We start from the raw sequence: 14,543 nt of genomic DNA, 5'->3' as shown, positions 1-14,543 counted from the left end.
AAGACATTCACAACAAACAAGAAAATTGAGATAATTCTTTTCTAGAGTTGCCACAATAAAAGAAAGACTGAACAGAGTTCTTCAGGGAGTACAAAAGGGTCCCAAACAAAAACAGAAATCAGGAAAGAATAAAAGCAACAGAAAGGGTAAATACAAGTTAAATTTATTAAAGAAGGCAAAGCTCAGTTTTAAGGGCCTTAAGTTTGAATCTTCCAATTTGCAAAATGACAAACTAGCATATATCACTAGAAGAACTGGCCCTATTATAACAAACTGGTGAAAACCTGAGTCTGAGGGATGGTGAAAATGTTTTCCACTTTGTGCTGGTTTGAAGGGATGTATATCTCCTAGAAAAGCCATGTTTTAATCTAAATCCCATTTCATAAAGGCATAATAATCCCTATTTAATACTGTTTGTTTGAAACTGTAATCAGATCATCTCCCTGGAGATATGATTTAATTAAGAGTGGTTGTTAAACTGGATTAGGTGATGACATGTCTCCACCCATTTGGGCAGATCTTGATAAGTTTCTGGAGTACTATAAAAGAGAAAACATTTTTGAGAATGAAAGTGATTTGAAGAGAGCAGAGAATGCTGCAGCACCATAAAGCAGAGAGTCCACGGGCCAGCAACCTTTGGAGATGAAGAAGGAAAATGCCTCCCAGGGAACTTCATGAACCAGGAAGCCAGGAGAGAAAGCTAGCAGATGACGCCCTGTTTGCCATGTGCCCTCCCAGCTGAGAGAGAAGCCCTGACTGTGTTCGCCATGTGCCTTCTCACTTCATCAGCCTTCTTGAACCAAGGTATCTTTCCCTGGATGGATGGCTTTGATTGGACATTTCTATAGATTTGTTTTAATTGAGACATTTTTCTTGGCCTTAGAACTGTAAACTAGCAACTTATTAAATTCCCCTTTTTAAAAGCCATTCTGTTTCTGGTATGTTGCATTCCAACAGCTAGCAAACTAGAATACACTTCCTTAAATATTTTTTAAAACCTTCCTTGCATATCTAATGCAGATTTGAGTATTACTGGGTAGATTTTTAAATGTAGTATCTAACAATAAAAAATAAAAACCAATTATTCAAATAAAGAAGATCTCCTCTTACAACTGCATGTGAATCTATGATTATTTTAAAATAAAAAGTTAAAGAAAAAACAGGGACTCCATTGTGGCAATCATTTAAGTAACCATCTTTTTCTAATGTTATGAGAATCAATATTTGTGACTTGGGATAAAATTTCCAATGGCAATTTTATTGTTGACAAAATCATATATATGGATTTCAAAAGTGCTATATCTCAAACAACTTTGATGATGATAAAGAAGTATCATCCTGATCAACAGTGCGATAATGCAAACAGTGACTTTGGTGATGAAAAAGACATTGATGCCAAAGATGAATTTTGAAGAATTTGAATAAGAGTTTCATAAAATGTGATAGATGCTTCTAAATTATATAACATGTGGTTCTTTAAATGTTTGTGTAATTAACAAAATAAGTACCAGTAGATCACTGATTCTTTTGGCGATACCCATAAAAGTTTATCTGTTCAGGCTGGCCCCAAAGCTTTCATTTATGTGTTCATCTTCTCTTTGATTCAATTGAGGGAGTGCCCTATATTTTTAGTCACCTATATTCATGCATTCATGGAAAAACATACCTCACCACACCCTACAGTTCATGGTTTGCTTGGCAGTCCTGAAAACCTTATAAAAGAAAAGTGCTTGGTCCTTTGGGAAATTGCTCCATTAAAAGAAATGGTGCAGAATCCTAGAAGAATTTTATTTTGTCATCCCATAAAGTCTCCTGATGATGACTTTTAGGTTTAACACTATTTTTATTGAATGTACTCCCTGTTGTTGGGTTAATAACTTCTAACTGTACTAAATGGTGTTGAACTATAGCTGAGCAGTCCAAGCCATCTTTTTCTTCAGTACACTGTAACAGAGCTCATGGGTTGGTCTTGCAACGGGGGTGGGGGGGAAGCCCTGTACTGGTGACACTCATTGTCTGATGAGTGTCAAAGCTACAAAGTCACTTTGGAGAACAAATTCTAAGTGGGGTTCCAGCTACAAAGCTGGTCTGCCAAAGCCTTCTGGCTTTTGTTTTTCTAAAGGCTCAGGCTTTGAAGAGATTACAGAAGGTGGCTCCAAGGGAAATGGTGTTGTGGCTTTGAAAAGAAGCAAGGTGAGATGAACCATTCTTGGAAGGGACTGCGTTCTGATGGTTTCAGGTAGCATCCCATGGCAATGGTAAGACCTAGGACAGAAACACTGTCCTCCTCATCGTGTCAAGAAGTCATGTGTCCCAAATGCAGCATGGAGGTCACAGAGCTGCTGGACTTAAAGACTTTGCTGCAGGCTGAAACAGCAGGCACGTCAGTGGTGACCAGTGTGGATAGAAGATCAAGGCAAGAGGGATTTCTCCAGAACCAGCAGTCTGATGGAGATGGAGATCAGATTCCCAGAAATAAGGGAAATACAACTCACCATCGAAACATTTGCCTATCAATTTGCATATTATTTTGGGGTTTTGATGCCCTTCCCTCTTCCTATGAAAGTCATTTATGAACCCCACTTAAGATACCACGCTCTGCAGGAATTTATTTTCTGCTTGGCTTGTTCTTTCCTTTTTTTCTCCATCTCCCTCTCTTCCTTTTCCCAATTAAATATGATTTATTTGGGGCCTTAATACTAACAATAGCTATTAGTTTCTTAAAGCACCTTCTAAATGTCAGGACATTTCATACACTGATACTTATAATAATTCTTTGAAGTAGGTATTATTATTCTGCTATTTTAGATGAGGAAACTGAGGCTTGAAAAGCTCATAAGGCCAAAGCCAGATTTAAATCCAAGTCTGACTGACTCTGGAGTAGTGGTTTTCAAACTCTGCTGTATATTACACTTACGTGGGGGGTTAAAATACAACCCCGTGATGGAGCTCTGTCCCACACCAATTAAATCGGGACCTGGGCGTGAATGTTTTTAATTCATCAGGTGATTCCAAAGTTGCAATAAGAGAACTGCTTATGAGAACTGCTGTTCAAAAGCCTTTGTATGTAATCATTGTATCTCCTGCATACAGGACTGGAAATGGAGAGGGTCAAGAAACCTGAATATGATCCCCAGATTCAGCAACAGAAATTACCCTAAAAGTTAACTTTATCTTTAGATTATGAGGCAGGATTACAACAGATCTCTTTTTGTTCCGTTTGGATACTCTGCTGTGATTGCTCCCATCCCATCTCATCTTAATTTTCTTTAATTCTTATCTTTAATTGCATTCAGATTTGCTAGCACTTCAAGGAGAAAACTATTCTATTTGTGAAAAAATCTTTGACCCTCAAGTTGCCAGGAATGAGGCTCTCTTGTGCCTTGGTCAGGCTATCTCCCTTAGCTGATTGCTGCCTGAATGATTCTCTAAAACACTCCATTTAGAGCATGAGATGGTGCCCAACAAGGAATGAAGAACCTGGCCAGAGAGAATTCCTGATGCTGGCTGGTACAGATGCCAGTAAAGTTGGTGCTTCTCAGGGCTGACAACAAATTCATGTGGTGGCCTTAGGTCTGCCAGGTCACTCCTCTGTGCTTGTCATAATCTGGATCTAAGGCATGTGCCAAGGGTGGGTCTTGTAAAGACCAGAAAGCTATGACAGGTCTGATAGGCTAAGGGAATGCCTATCAGATGCCTCCTTTGCAGCCTCAGGCCAAGAATTAAGAAAGTTATAAGATAGGGCATAATAGTTAAAAGCAGCTGATGAGGGGTACAGCTCAACCCAGGTTCAAATCTTGCCCCTGCCATTTATCAGCCTCAGATTTCTCTTTGGAAAGTGGAGGTAATAACAGGAGGAATTTAGGAGAATAATTTGATGTAATGCATATAAACCATGTAGTACAGTGCTTGGCACAAGGTGCTCAGTAAATGTTAATTATTACCTTTACATATAACAACTGCCAACTACCTACTATAAGGAGTTCCCATTTATCTATTTTTTTGTTGTTGCTTGTGCTTTGGGTGTAAAGTTTAGGAAGCTACCTCCTATTACCAAATCTTGAAGATGTTTCCCTACATTCTATTCTATGAGGTTTATGGTAGTGGTTCTTATATTTAGGTGTTTGATCCACTTTGAGTTAATTTTTGTATAGGGTATAAAGTAAGGGTCCTCTTTCATTCTTCTGGCAATTGCTATCCAATTCTCCCATGCCCATTTATTAAAAAGATTGTTTTGTCTCAGTTTAGTGGATTTGGAGGCCCTGTCAAATACCAGTTGATCTTAGATTTGGTGGTCTACTTCTGCACACTCGATTTTGATTCCATTGGTCAATACCTCTATCTTTTGCCAGTACTACGCTGTTTTGACCACAGTGGCTTTATAATAAATTTTAAAATCAAGAAGTGTTAATCCAGATGAATTTGGTTACTAACTTTTCTAAGTCTACAAAATAGGTTGTTGGAATTTTGATTGGTACTGCATTGAATCTGTAGATCAATTTGGGTAGAATTGACATCTCAACTGTATTTAACCTTCTTATCCAAGAGTAGGGAATGTCTTTCCACCTATTTAGATCTTCTTTGATTTCTTTTAGCAATGTTATGTAGTTTCCTGTGTACAAATCCTTTACATCTCTAGTTAAGTTCATTCCTAGATACTTGATTCATTTGCTATTTTGAATGGAATTTTTTCCTTAATTGACTTCTCAGTTAAGTCATTGCTTGTGTATAGAAACATTACTGATTTTTACATATTAATTTTATAACCTGCCACCTTGCTGAATTTATTAGCTCAAGTAACTTTGTTGTAGATTTCTTGGGACTTTCCAAGTATAGTATCAGGTCATCTGCAAATAGTGAACATTTTATTTCTTCCTTTCCAATATAGATGCCCTTTATATCTTTTTCATACCTGATTGCTTTAGCTAAAACTACTAGCACAATTTTGAATAATAGTGGTGACAGAGGGCCTTCCTGTCTTGTTCTGATCTTAGGGGAAAGCTCTCAAACTCTCTCCATTGGGTATGATGCTGGCTATGGGTTTTTTCATATATGCCCTTTATCATATTGAGGAAGTCACCTTTGATTCCTACCTTTTGAAGTATTTTTATCAGAAAAGGATGTTGAATTTTGTCAAATGCTTTTTCAGCAAAAATCAAGATGAACATATGATTTCTCTCTTTTATTTTGCGAATGTGCTGTATTGTACTGATTGATTTTCTTGTGTTGAACCATCCTTGCATTCCTGGTATAAACCCCACTAGGTTGTGGTGTGTAATTCTTTTAATGTGTTGTTGGATAAGATTTATTAGTATTTTGTTGAGAATTTTTCCATCTATGTTTATTAGGGAGATTGGCCTGTAGTTTTCCTTTCTTGCAGCATCTTTACTTTGTTTTGGTATTAAAGTGAGTATGGTATTAACTCCATAAAATGAGTTAGGTAGTATTTCCTTTTTTGAACTTTTTTTAATAGTTTGAGTGGGATTCATGAGTTCTTTTTGGAGTTTTTTATAAAATTCCCCTGTGAAGCCATCTGGCCCTGGGTTTTCCTTTGTAGGAAGATTTTTGATGACTGTTTGAATCTCTACTTGTGATTGGTTTGTTGAGATTTTCTATTTCTTCTTGAGTCAGTGTAGCTTGTTCTTGTGTTTCCAGAGATTTGTCCATTTTGTCTAAGTTGTCTAGTCTGTTGGTGTATTGTTGTTCATAATATCTTTTTATGATTTTTTATTTCTTCAGGATCTATAATGACCCCCTCTCATTTCTGATTTTGTTTTTTGCATCCTCTTTCTTTTTCTCTTTGTCAGCCTTGCTAGTGGTCCATTGATTTTATTGGTTTTCTCAAAGAACCAACTTTTAATTTTATTGATTCTTCATATTGTTCTTTTGTTCTCCCATTCATTTAACTATGCTTTAATCCTTATTATTTCTCTTCTTCTATTTGCTTTGGGGTTAGTTTGCTGTTCTTTCTCAAGTTCCTCCAGGTTAGCAATTAGGTCCTTGATTTTTACTCTTTCTTCTTTTTTAATACAGGCATTTAGAGCAATAAATTTCCCTCTCAGAACAGCCTTTGTTGCTTCCCATAAGTTTTGAGAACTTGCATTCTCATTTTCATTCATCTCCAGATAGCTACTGATTTCTCTAGCATTTCTTCTTTGAACCACTTGTTGTTTAAGAGTATTATTTAATCCCCATATATTTGTGAAAGTTCTTGTTCTTTGGTAGCTATTGATTTCTAGCTTCATTCCTTGGAGGTCAGAAAGTGCTTTGAATAATTTCAATGTTTTCAAATGTATAAAGATCTATTTTGTGTCCCAGCATATGATCTATTTGGGGGGAATGTTCCATGAGCACTATAGAAGAATGTATATCCAGTTATTTTTGGGTGTAACATCCTATATATGTCTGTTAGGTCTAATTCATTTATCAAATTGTTTAAGTTCTCTATTTCCTTGCTGATTTCTGTCTGGTTGTTCTATCTATAGAGGAGAGTGGTATATTGAAATCTCCTACTACTATTGTTGAAACGTCTATCATTCCCTTCAGTTTTGCCAATGTCTGTCTCATGTACTTTGAAGCTCCTTGAATGGGAGCATAAACACTTTTGACTGTTATTTTTTCTTGGTGAATTGTACCTTTTATTAACATACAGTGTCCTTCTTTGTCTTTTATGATGTCTTTACATTTAAAGTCTATTTTGTCTGATAGGATAGCTACTACTGCTTTCTTTGGTTACAGCTTATGTGGAACATCTTTTTCCATCCTTTCACTTCCAATCTATTTGAATCCTTGTTTGTAAGATGAGTCTCTTGTAAGCAGCACATAGCTGGATTATATTTTTTAATCTATTCTGCCAATCTGTATCTTTTAAGTGGTAAGTTTAGTTCATTAACATTCAAAGTTATTATTGTAAAAGCATTTCTAGAATCCACCATCTTATCCTTTGGATTTCTGGTCACGTCTATGTATTCTTTTCTCTCCTTCTCTTTTTATCCTTGAACCTTACTGGTACTCTTCAATTCTGCACCCTCCTCCAGACATCCCTCTCCTGTCTTCTTTTTCTGGCCAGCAGAACTCCCTTTAGTATTTCTTGTAGTGCCGGTCTCTTGTTGACAAAGTTCTTTCAGCATTTGTTTGTCAGTGAAAATTTTAATATCTCTCTCAGTTTTGAAGGACAATTTGGCTGGGTTCAGAATTCTTGGCTGGAATCCTTGGCAGGGGGGCAATTTGTGGCAGGGGTGCATATGTGTGCAGGGGATGCTATGTAGCGCAGATTCATACATGAGCACCTGCCAGGTGTGGGAACAGGGTGCTTGTGCTGGAAGGTGGGGCAAGGGTGTGTACATGTGCAGGGCTGGGGGTTGGGGCACAGGGGTCAAGATGTTGGTGCAGGGATGTGTGGGTGCCCTGTAGGAAGGATGTGGCTGTGAGCGTTCATAGGTCTGTGGGGCAGGGCTAGGAGGCAGAGTCCTGGTGTGCACATGTGCAGAGCTAAGGGGCAACTGGCTGGGGTTGTGCCTGCCTGGGCTGGGGGTGGGTGTGGCTCCGGTATGAAGATGAGTGCTGAGGCCTAGATGCACAGGTGACCACCTACAGGGAGCAGGGGCTGGGAGGTGGGGTCAAGGGGATCTGAGGATATCAATTAACCACATATATGTAATACAAACCAAGAGAGAGTATAAAGAAGATACTGAACAATGGATGTAGTTGTAGATTATTTTAAGAGATAATAGCATCTAAGTCACAAGAAGAAATGATCCAAATATAATCTGCAACTTGCGTGGTTCAAAATACATGTTCATTTCTGAGAGTCAATTTGAAAAGTAGAATTTTAAAGTGATATTCCTTGGAAGGGGACTAAGCTGTTAAAAGGTACTGAAACTATGTTTTATCAAGAACAGTTGCAGGGAAGAAAGGGATATTGGAATGATGGGGCAAAGATGAGACATCCAAAAAGAACTAGAGACAAAGGACAGAAGTCAGAAGAAAGTAGACATCAATTAAACAGAAAAAATAACTTTCTAAGAACTGGAGTTGCCCAACAATGTGATGCGTTATCTCATGTATAGTGAGCTCCCCATCACTGGAAATATTCAAGTAGACGCTGACTGGCCACCTGTCAAGGATATGGTATATGTGTTACATTACCTAGGGGGGAAGTTCAGCTAAATTACCTTGAAAGTCCCTTTATTTCTCTAAAATTATGTGTTTATAAAATAAGTTAATAACAGAAACACCTTGAAGATTTAACCACCCCTAAAAAACTGCAGAACCACACTCGTCTGTGAAGATTTGACCACACCTAAAAAACCATAGAATCGCACTTGGCTGGGCATGTGTTCTATGCAAAGATGGAAAACATTTCCCATTGTTATTATAAAGAGTCGTGATGTGGAAGATACTGGGGGTCTTCCGTGGCCTCATCTAAACCTTCTCTCACCTACAATCCTTGAGGAGAGTGAAAAGATTCCCAAACCTTCCCACCTCCCATTCAAACCAGCCTCACCACCAACCCCCGGATCCAACTCCCAGAGTGGAGGGTGCTGCAAAAGGTATGTGTTTGTGGTCCACATGGTACCTGAAATAGGGCCATCTTCTTTCCTTGGTTTTTCCCTCAAGCTTGTTCTTGTCTTGAGACCAAACAAGAATTGGAGGGGTTTATCAGGAAGATTTCAGTAACTAGATTATTGGTGAAAGATGGAATTGAAGAGATAAGTCACTTAGAAAACTACCTAGTTATTCAAAGGCAGATCATGGGAAGAAAAGAGGGAGGAAAGAGAGACATGGAAAAAGAATGGTATGTCTTGGCCTCCCTCCCAAACAGTTCCTGGAATCAAGCCTTTCTCAGCTCTAAATCGTGAACTTAAAGGAAAGTCCCACCGCCTGACTGGGATAACTCAGTACTTGAGAGCCACTGGCAAGAACTGACTTTGAATGTTTAAATCAAAGAACTGAGCATCTTACCCTTCTCGCTCGTCATCTGTGTTGTAATACACCTGTGAAACAAAACAATAGGCTTACTGTAGGTGAGAAATGGAAATAAAATGCATGATACACACATTTTCCTAAGATACACACTACCTCTTAAAAAAGATGACACTGCTAAAGGAGGCTGTGTATGTTTCTAAGGAAGAAAATGTAAACTTACCCCACTCATATTTTCCCGAGGGTTACTGCTTACATACTAATGAAATGAAATTGGAAATTTGATTATTTCTGAATTTAGTCAGTCTGATTAGATTATCTGCAGCCCTAAGCCAAATCTGGCTTTTGACATTAAGGAAAGATTTTGGCAGGATCTAAAAGTCATTGTATAAAAAGGCTCTGGCTTGGAGGGTGGCTGTAGGACGAGGGCCTGTGATGGCCAATCTCCTTCTTCCATAGGTGAGATGACTCCAGAGGCTACTGGGGTGGAGAACAAGAGGTTATCCAGGCAGTACAGCAGGACCCTCCATTTATTCCTCAGAGGCCCTGGAGTACCCTGGCATTCTGTAACCACAGACATTTAGGATTCAGCTCTCTTTAGGATGGAAAACATCATCTGGCTCTAGGTGTTCCTGGCCAGAAGTGGGTCTTCGAGGACATCCTTATTTAGATGTCAATGGGATGGCAGGCAGAACCAGAATTAAAGTCAGCAGATCATTTTAAAGACATTACTAAACATTCTCAATCATTTTTGTTTATTTTCTAAGAAACTGTCTATGTAGGAAAATGATTCCTAAAAATTAATTGCGGGCCTCTAGTGAGCTTTCTCTTGCGTGCTTCACGATCCTTTTCCTTTTGGTTGAAGAACACTATCTGGGTTCATGGCCTGCATTTGCATATTAACTTCAAAACTAGCCTCTGATTCTAGTGCATTTAGTCACTGTCCACCCCCCACCCCATCCCCACCCCACAGTGCAGACTGGGAGAGAAAGACCTGGGCCTAGACCTACGACCTCATCACAAACTCCCTCAAAGACCCTTGAGAGCTGCTAGGAGGCAGCCAAGCCTAGACCTAGTTATAGAACAAAACTCGCTACCTGGGACTCTCTGGGAATGGGTCATTCTAGTCATTAGCTCAGATTAACACTGGACTGTTTTCCTCTTAATTTTTTTTTTTTTTTTTTGGTTTATTGTTTTACTGTATACTTTGTTTCTTCTCAAACAGAGCAGAATGAAGGTAAATTGTTTCTCATCCCCCAGATTTCAGGATGGCATCATCAGCATGTGTCAGTATGAGATGGAGGGGCTCATATAAGTAAAGAAGCCTAGGTCATAGCACTGGCCACACAACACAACTGGTGTTGGCCTGTTTTTCGCTTGTTCCTTTCAATGTAGTGTAATGTATCTGCCCTGCCTAAATGCCTAGCAGTATAACAGACTGCTCTCTGCAAATTTGGTTAGTGATCCAAGGTGGAAGTCAAGGCTACTAATTGGCTTCTCCTTCACTGGCCGTCACACTGTCCTTGCACTGACATTTCCTCTAATGTGATGACCACTGTTTCTTTCTTGTTGGCTTGTTGGTTCATTGCACAGACTTAATTTTTAGACAGTGTTTCTGCATGAAAAAAAAATCTGGAGACCATGTCATAAATGCAAATTCCTAGGCTCCACTTCAGAGATTTTAATTCAAAAGTTCTGGAGTGGAATTTGGGAATCTGAATTCTTATCAAGAACTCCATGTGATTTGGCTGAAGATTGTTTGCAAACCACAATTTAAGAAACCCTTGTTGAGGGTGTGAGGGAGGAGTGGTGTCCTCCTTGGGCTCAGATGCTTTGAGGAAGGCTGATAACTGCAAACTATTTATTATCTTAAGACAATGGTTTGGCATCCCGCAATTTTTCCCAAGCTCCCTTACTGTTAGGCTTTTTAAAGGTATTCCAGACACAAGTTGTGGTCAACATCAGGGCTTTGTGATGAGAGTGAGTCCAGAGGTCTCCATAGTGCCTGCACATTGGACTCATTCCCTCATATTAGTTTTTGATAATTCTCTAAAGAATATACTGATCTACGTGGGAATCACTGAGATAACTGTGCGGAGGAGGGTGTACATGTAGGCTAACATTGAAAATACTGATTTCCTGTCCTATGCCCTTGGGAGAATAAGAGCCACTGTCTGTAGCTGATGTGTCTTCAGTGTGGCACAGGGCAGATCTTGCCAACCAGAGAACAGGAGGGCTGCTTGCTCTGCGATTGTGTAGGGCTGAGACAGGGCAGACTTCAACAAGGCTCAATGCCCGCAGCAGGGGTCTGATCGGCACACTATTGCCTGTCCATGCCCCCTTATGGAAAAACCATGCCATCGTATGATGTGGCTCTTACTTTGCATGTTAAAGTCAGCCAGTCTCTGCCACATCCCCACTTCTAGCACCATAGCACTACTGTCTTTACTCCTCTTTTTTTGGTCATACTTAAGATTGGGTGAATATCCCAGACTTCTAGCTTGCTTAAAAAAAGACAGTCTTGTAAAAGACCCAAGCAACTCCTTTCCCACAGCTGAGCAAGTTGATCAATCACAGGATAGTCACAGGTTGTCCTTGAGCACAGCTGAGTGTGTTTATTTGTTGTCAGACACTCAGGGAGACTCCTTCACTGCCCCACTAATTTTGCGTCCACAACTATGGAGGAAGCCTCTGGGTTCTATAAGGGTGGCTGCCTGATAGCCAGGATTTAACTGCAAGGCAGTGCCTTCACCAATTGCCCATGGGATGTTGATTGCACTGCTTTGCAACTGCTGAAATCCACAAGCTATAAAAGATGCACTTTTCCCTCTGATTAAGGTACAAGCTAGGAGCCATGCTCCGGACATGGAGAGGGCAAGCGAGGGCTGAGGGCTGAGGGCTGACGGTCAGCAGCTGGTAGATTGGGTCCCTTGTCCTCTTAATTAATTTACAACTTTGTACAGCTCAGAGAAAACTTGCCAAGGAAACAAGTCAAGCTGTTAGCTTTTGCCAAGAAAACAGGTCAAGCTGTTAGCTTTGACTCTGAGCTGATAGTAATCATGACAATAAACAATAAGAACAATTTAATTCAATTACTCCCTCTTCTGGAAGGTATAGAAAATCCTAGTTCCATAAATTCCATGTAGCAAAGACTGTGAATATTCAAATCAACCAGCATATTCTTGGGAATCACAAGAAAACAAAATTACGTGCTGAGAGTTATATCTTGATAAATCATAAAATGTTTTTCCCCCTTGTATCCTTATTCCTATCAAACAAGCAGAATAAGATGGAAATGTTAAATTAGTTCTCTGTGGAAATGTACTCTAAGAAAAAGGTTTGGATATTGTGTTACCAGGTTGTGCCATGAACAACAACAAAAAAAAGCCCTGCTTATACAATTGCTTTGTCCCAAACATATAATGAAACCAGACAGCAATCACTTGGGACAAGATCTCCTGAAGAGAGAGAGAAAATTAAGCCTACTATGATTTCTATTTCTAGAATAAGGTCAATTCCAGTGAGTGTCTGGACAATTAGCATAGAAGAAAAAGTTGGGTATGTCAATATGCCCTGATTTCTCAAAACGGACCTTTCCTCAAAAGACTCTGGATTTAAAATAAACTAGCCAATGCAAGATTCATTAAAACCCAGTTGGTTTGGTGAAAGACAATTCTGGCTAATACTAGGGAAATAATTATTTTTTTCTTTTTTTCATACACTTTTAATTTATCATATAAAATATTACCAAAAGAAAGATACTACCAAAAGATACTACATCATCCATATCGCATAATTCTACCCATCAAGTGTTATGATTTCCCTTATGCCTTTAAGTTCAGATATATATGTAAAGATTATAGACACAAATTGATATTTTGCTATTTTTTCCACTGAATATTATCATTACCAGCTTCCTTGGTGCTACATAATCTCCATAATTATAATTTTATTAGACACATAATCCACTTGAACCAACATAGTGAGTTAATTATTGGACATTTATGTTATTGTAATATTAGCACTTTCACTTGTAGATAATACCTAGAAGATAGGAGTTATTTTTTTTTAAAAAGGGTTTATTACAACCTCATTTTTCTCTTGATGTGAAATGATGTACCTATTCAATGGGAACTATTAATTTTCTAAGGGAAAAAGTTGATGGACTTTTATTAATCAAAATATTTTCCCCTTGTACTTTATAAAGCTACAAGACACCTCAATTTCCCACCATTAGGTGGAGCTCGATTGCATTAGGTTAATCTCACATGACAATGTGAACAAAACTTTCCTCAGCAGCCACCAGCCTTCTTACTTTCTTCCTCTTTAATGCTTTGACAACACCTCACTCATTCAGCTCCTTTTCTTCCTCCCCTCAGTCTTTCTTCTTCTGAGATCTTCTCTTCCATTAAAAAACATTTTCTGTAGGAATGACCTTGATTTTTTGTTAAATGAATAGAACATCAGCTTTATTTTAAGGTCAGCACTGCCTGAAGTGATTCTACCTTAACCCTCTACTTCCCAGGGGATGGGTGGGAGGTGGACGTTAGCAGGTTGGCCGTACCTGTCCGGTCCTCTGAAGGTTTGCAAAGTGAACATCGGGTATGAAGAGAACTGGCTGCGAGTGCAGATCTGGCATCGTTTTGAAGTAGGTGATGTCACTCTTCTGTAAAGGTATTGCAGCCAACTTCCCATCAGAAGCTGAACATGATCATAAAACCCATTAATGGGAGGGGTTACACATGACTGAGAAATCTCAACCGCAAGCCCTACTCTTAGCTCAAGTTCATGATTTTCTCCAAGGAAGCTTTAAAAATACCACAGACGGGGACACATTTTAAAAGCTTTCCACATCTCACTGCCATACTAACAGAAAGAGCTGGGGACTGCAAGTGAGCACTTTTGAGCTCTGGCTTGCCCACACCCTCCTGTGCCTCTGTGTGCCCTGGCTTCCTTGTCTGTATAAGGAGGAGGTTGGGCTCCATGATACTGTACAGTCCCTCCCAGCTGAAGCACTGCGTGATCATGTGCTTCTATTTACTTTTCACAGGGACCGTTCAGCCAGGCTCCATTGCCAGGGAAAAGCGAGCCGTCCCTTGCAGGTATGCAGTTTTACCTGCAACTCACTTCTTCCCATCTACCGGCAGGGGACCCTGGCCGGCTGTAAGCCATCCCTTGGAGGGGACAATCAGTCTCGAGTGAAACTCACAGTTGTTGCCCTGGGGTTGGGAGGCCTGGCCTTTCCCTTTCTTCCTGTTCTGCTTCCTCTCTTCATCTCGGATTTTTCTTTCTGCTCCCTGACAGGAAAACAAACACAAACGACACCAGGTACGTTATCAGAGCACACGAGCAGACTGTCAGCCCTCAAGTCACTGGGACAGGAAACAAAACAGGAGGAGGAGAGACCAAGCCATTTCCATCCCTCCTGCAAGGTCAGGCCTCAGCTCTGAAAGCAGTTTGCTCAGGAGTCTACACTGCACTTCTGACCTCTGAGCAATCCCACCTCGCTCACATTTTCAGCTTTTTCTGTATCTTACCTAAAATAGGTATTTTACCTATTTTATTCCACAAAGACCGATTTCCCTATCCTGGTGAGCAGGTTAAATAACTTTAGTGCT

At 39.6% G+C, this 14,543-nt stretch overlaps 1 protein-coding gene across 5 annotated transcripts in view; it reads right to left on the bottom strand.

Moving 5' to 3' along the window:
• Positions 1–14,543, bottom strand: part of GRHL2 (grainyhead like transcription factor 2) — a 210,747-nt gene that overhangs the window by 44,974 nt on the left and 151,230 nt on the right. For all 5 annotated transcript variants that reach the window (XM_077167375.1, XM_077167372.1, XM_077167373.1 and 2 more), the window contains exons 10-12: positions 14,135–14,222; positions 13,490–13,626; positions 8,965–8,996 (exon numbers count right to left, since the gene is read on the bottom strand). In XM_077167375.1, coding sequence (XP_077023490.1) covers positions 8,965–8,996; positions 13,490–13,626; positions 14,135–14,222 — 257 coding nt within the window. The remainder of the gene's footprint in view (positions 1–8,964; positions 8,997–13,489; positions 13,627–14,134; positions 14,223–14,543) is intronic.

The sequence above is a fragment of the Tamandua tetradactyla genome, chromosome 6 (genome assembly GCF_023851605.1).
Source record: "Tamandua tetradactyla isolate mTamTet1 chromosome 6, mTamTet1.pri, whole genome shotgun sequence".
Lineage (NCBI taxonomy): Eukaryota > Metazoa > Chordata > Mammalia > Pilosa > Myrmecophagidae > Tamandua > Tamandua tetradactyla.
This window is presented reverse-complemented; position numbering and strand designations above follow the sequence as displayed.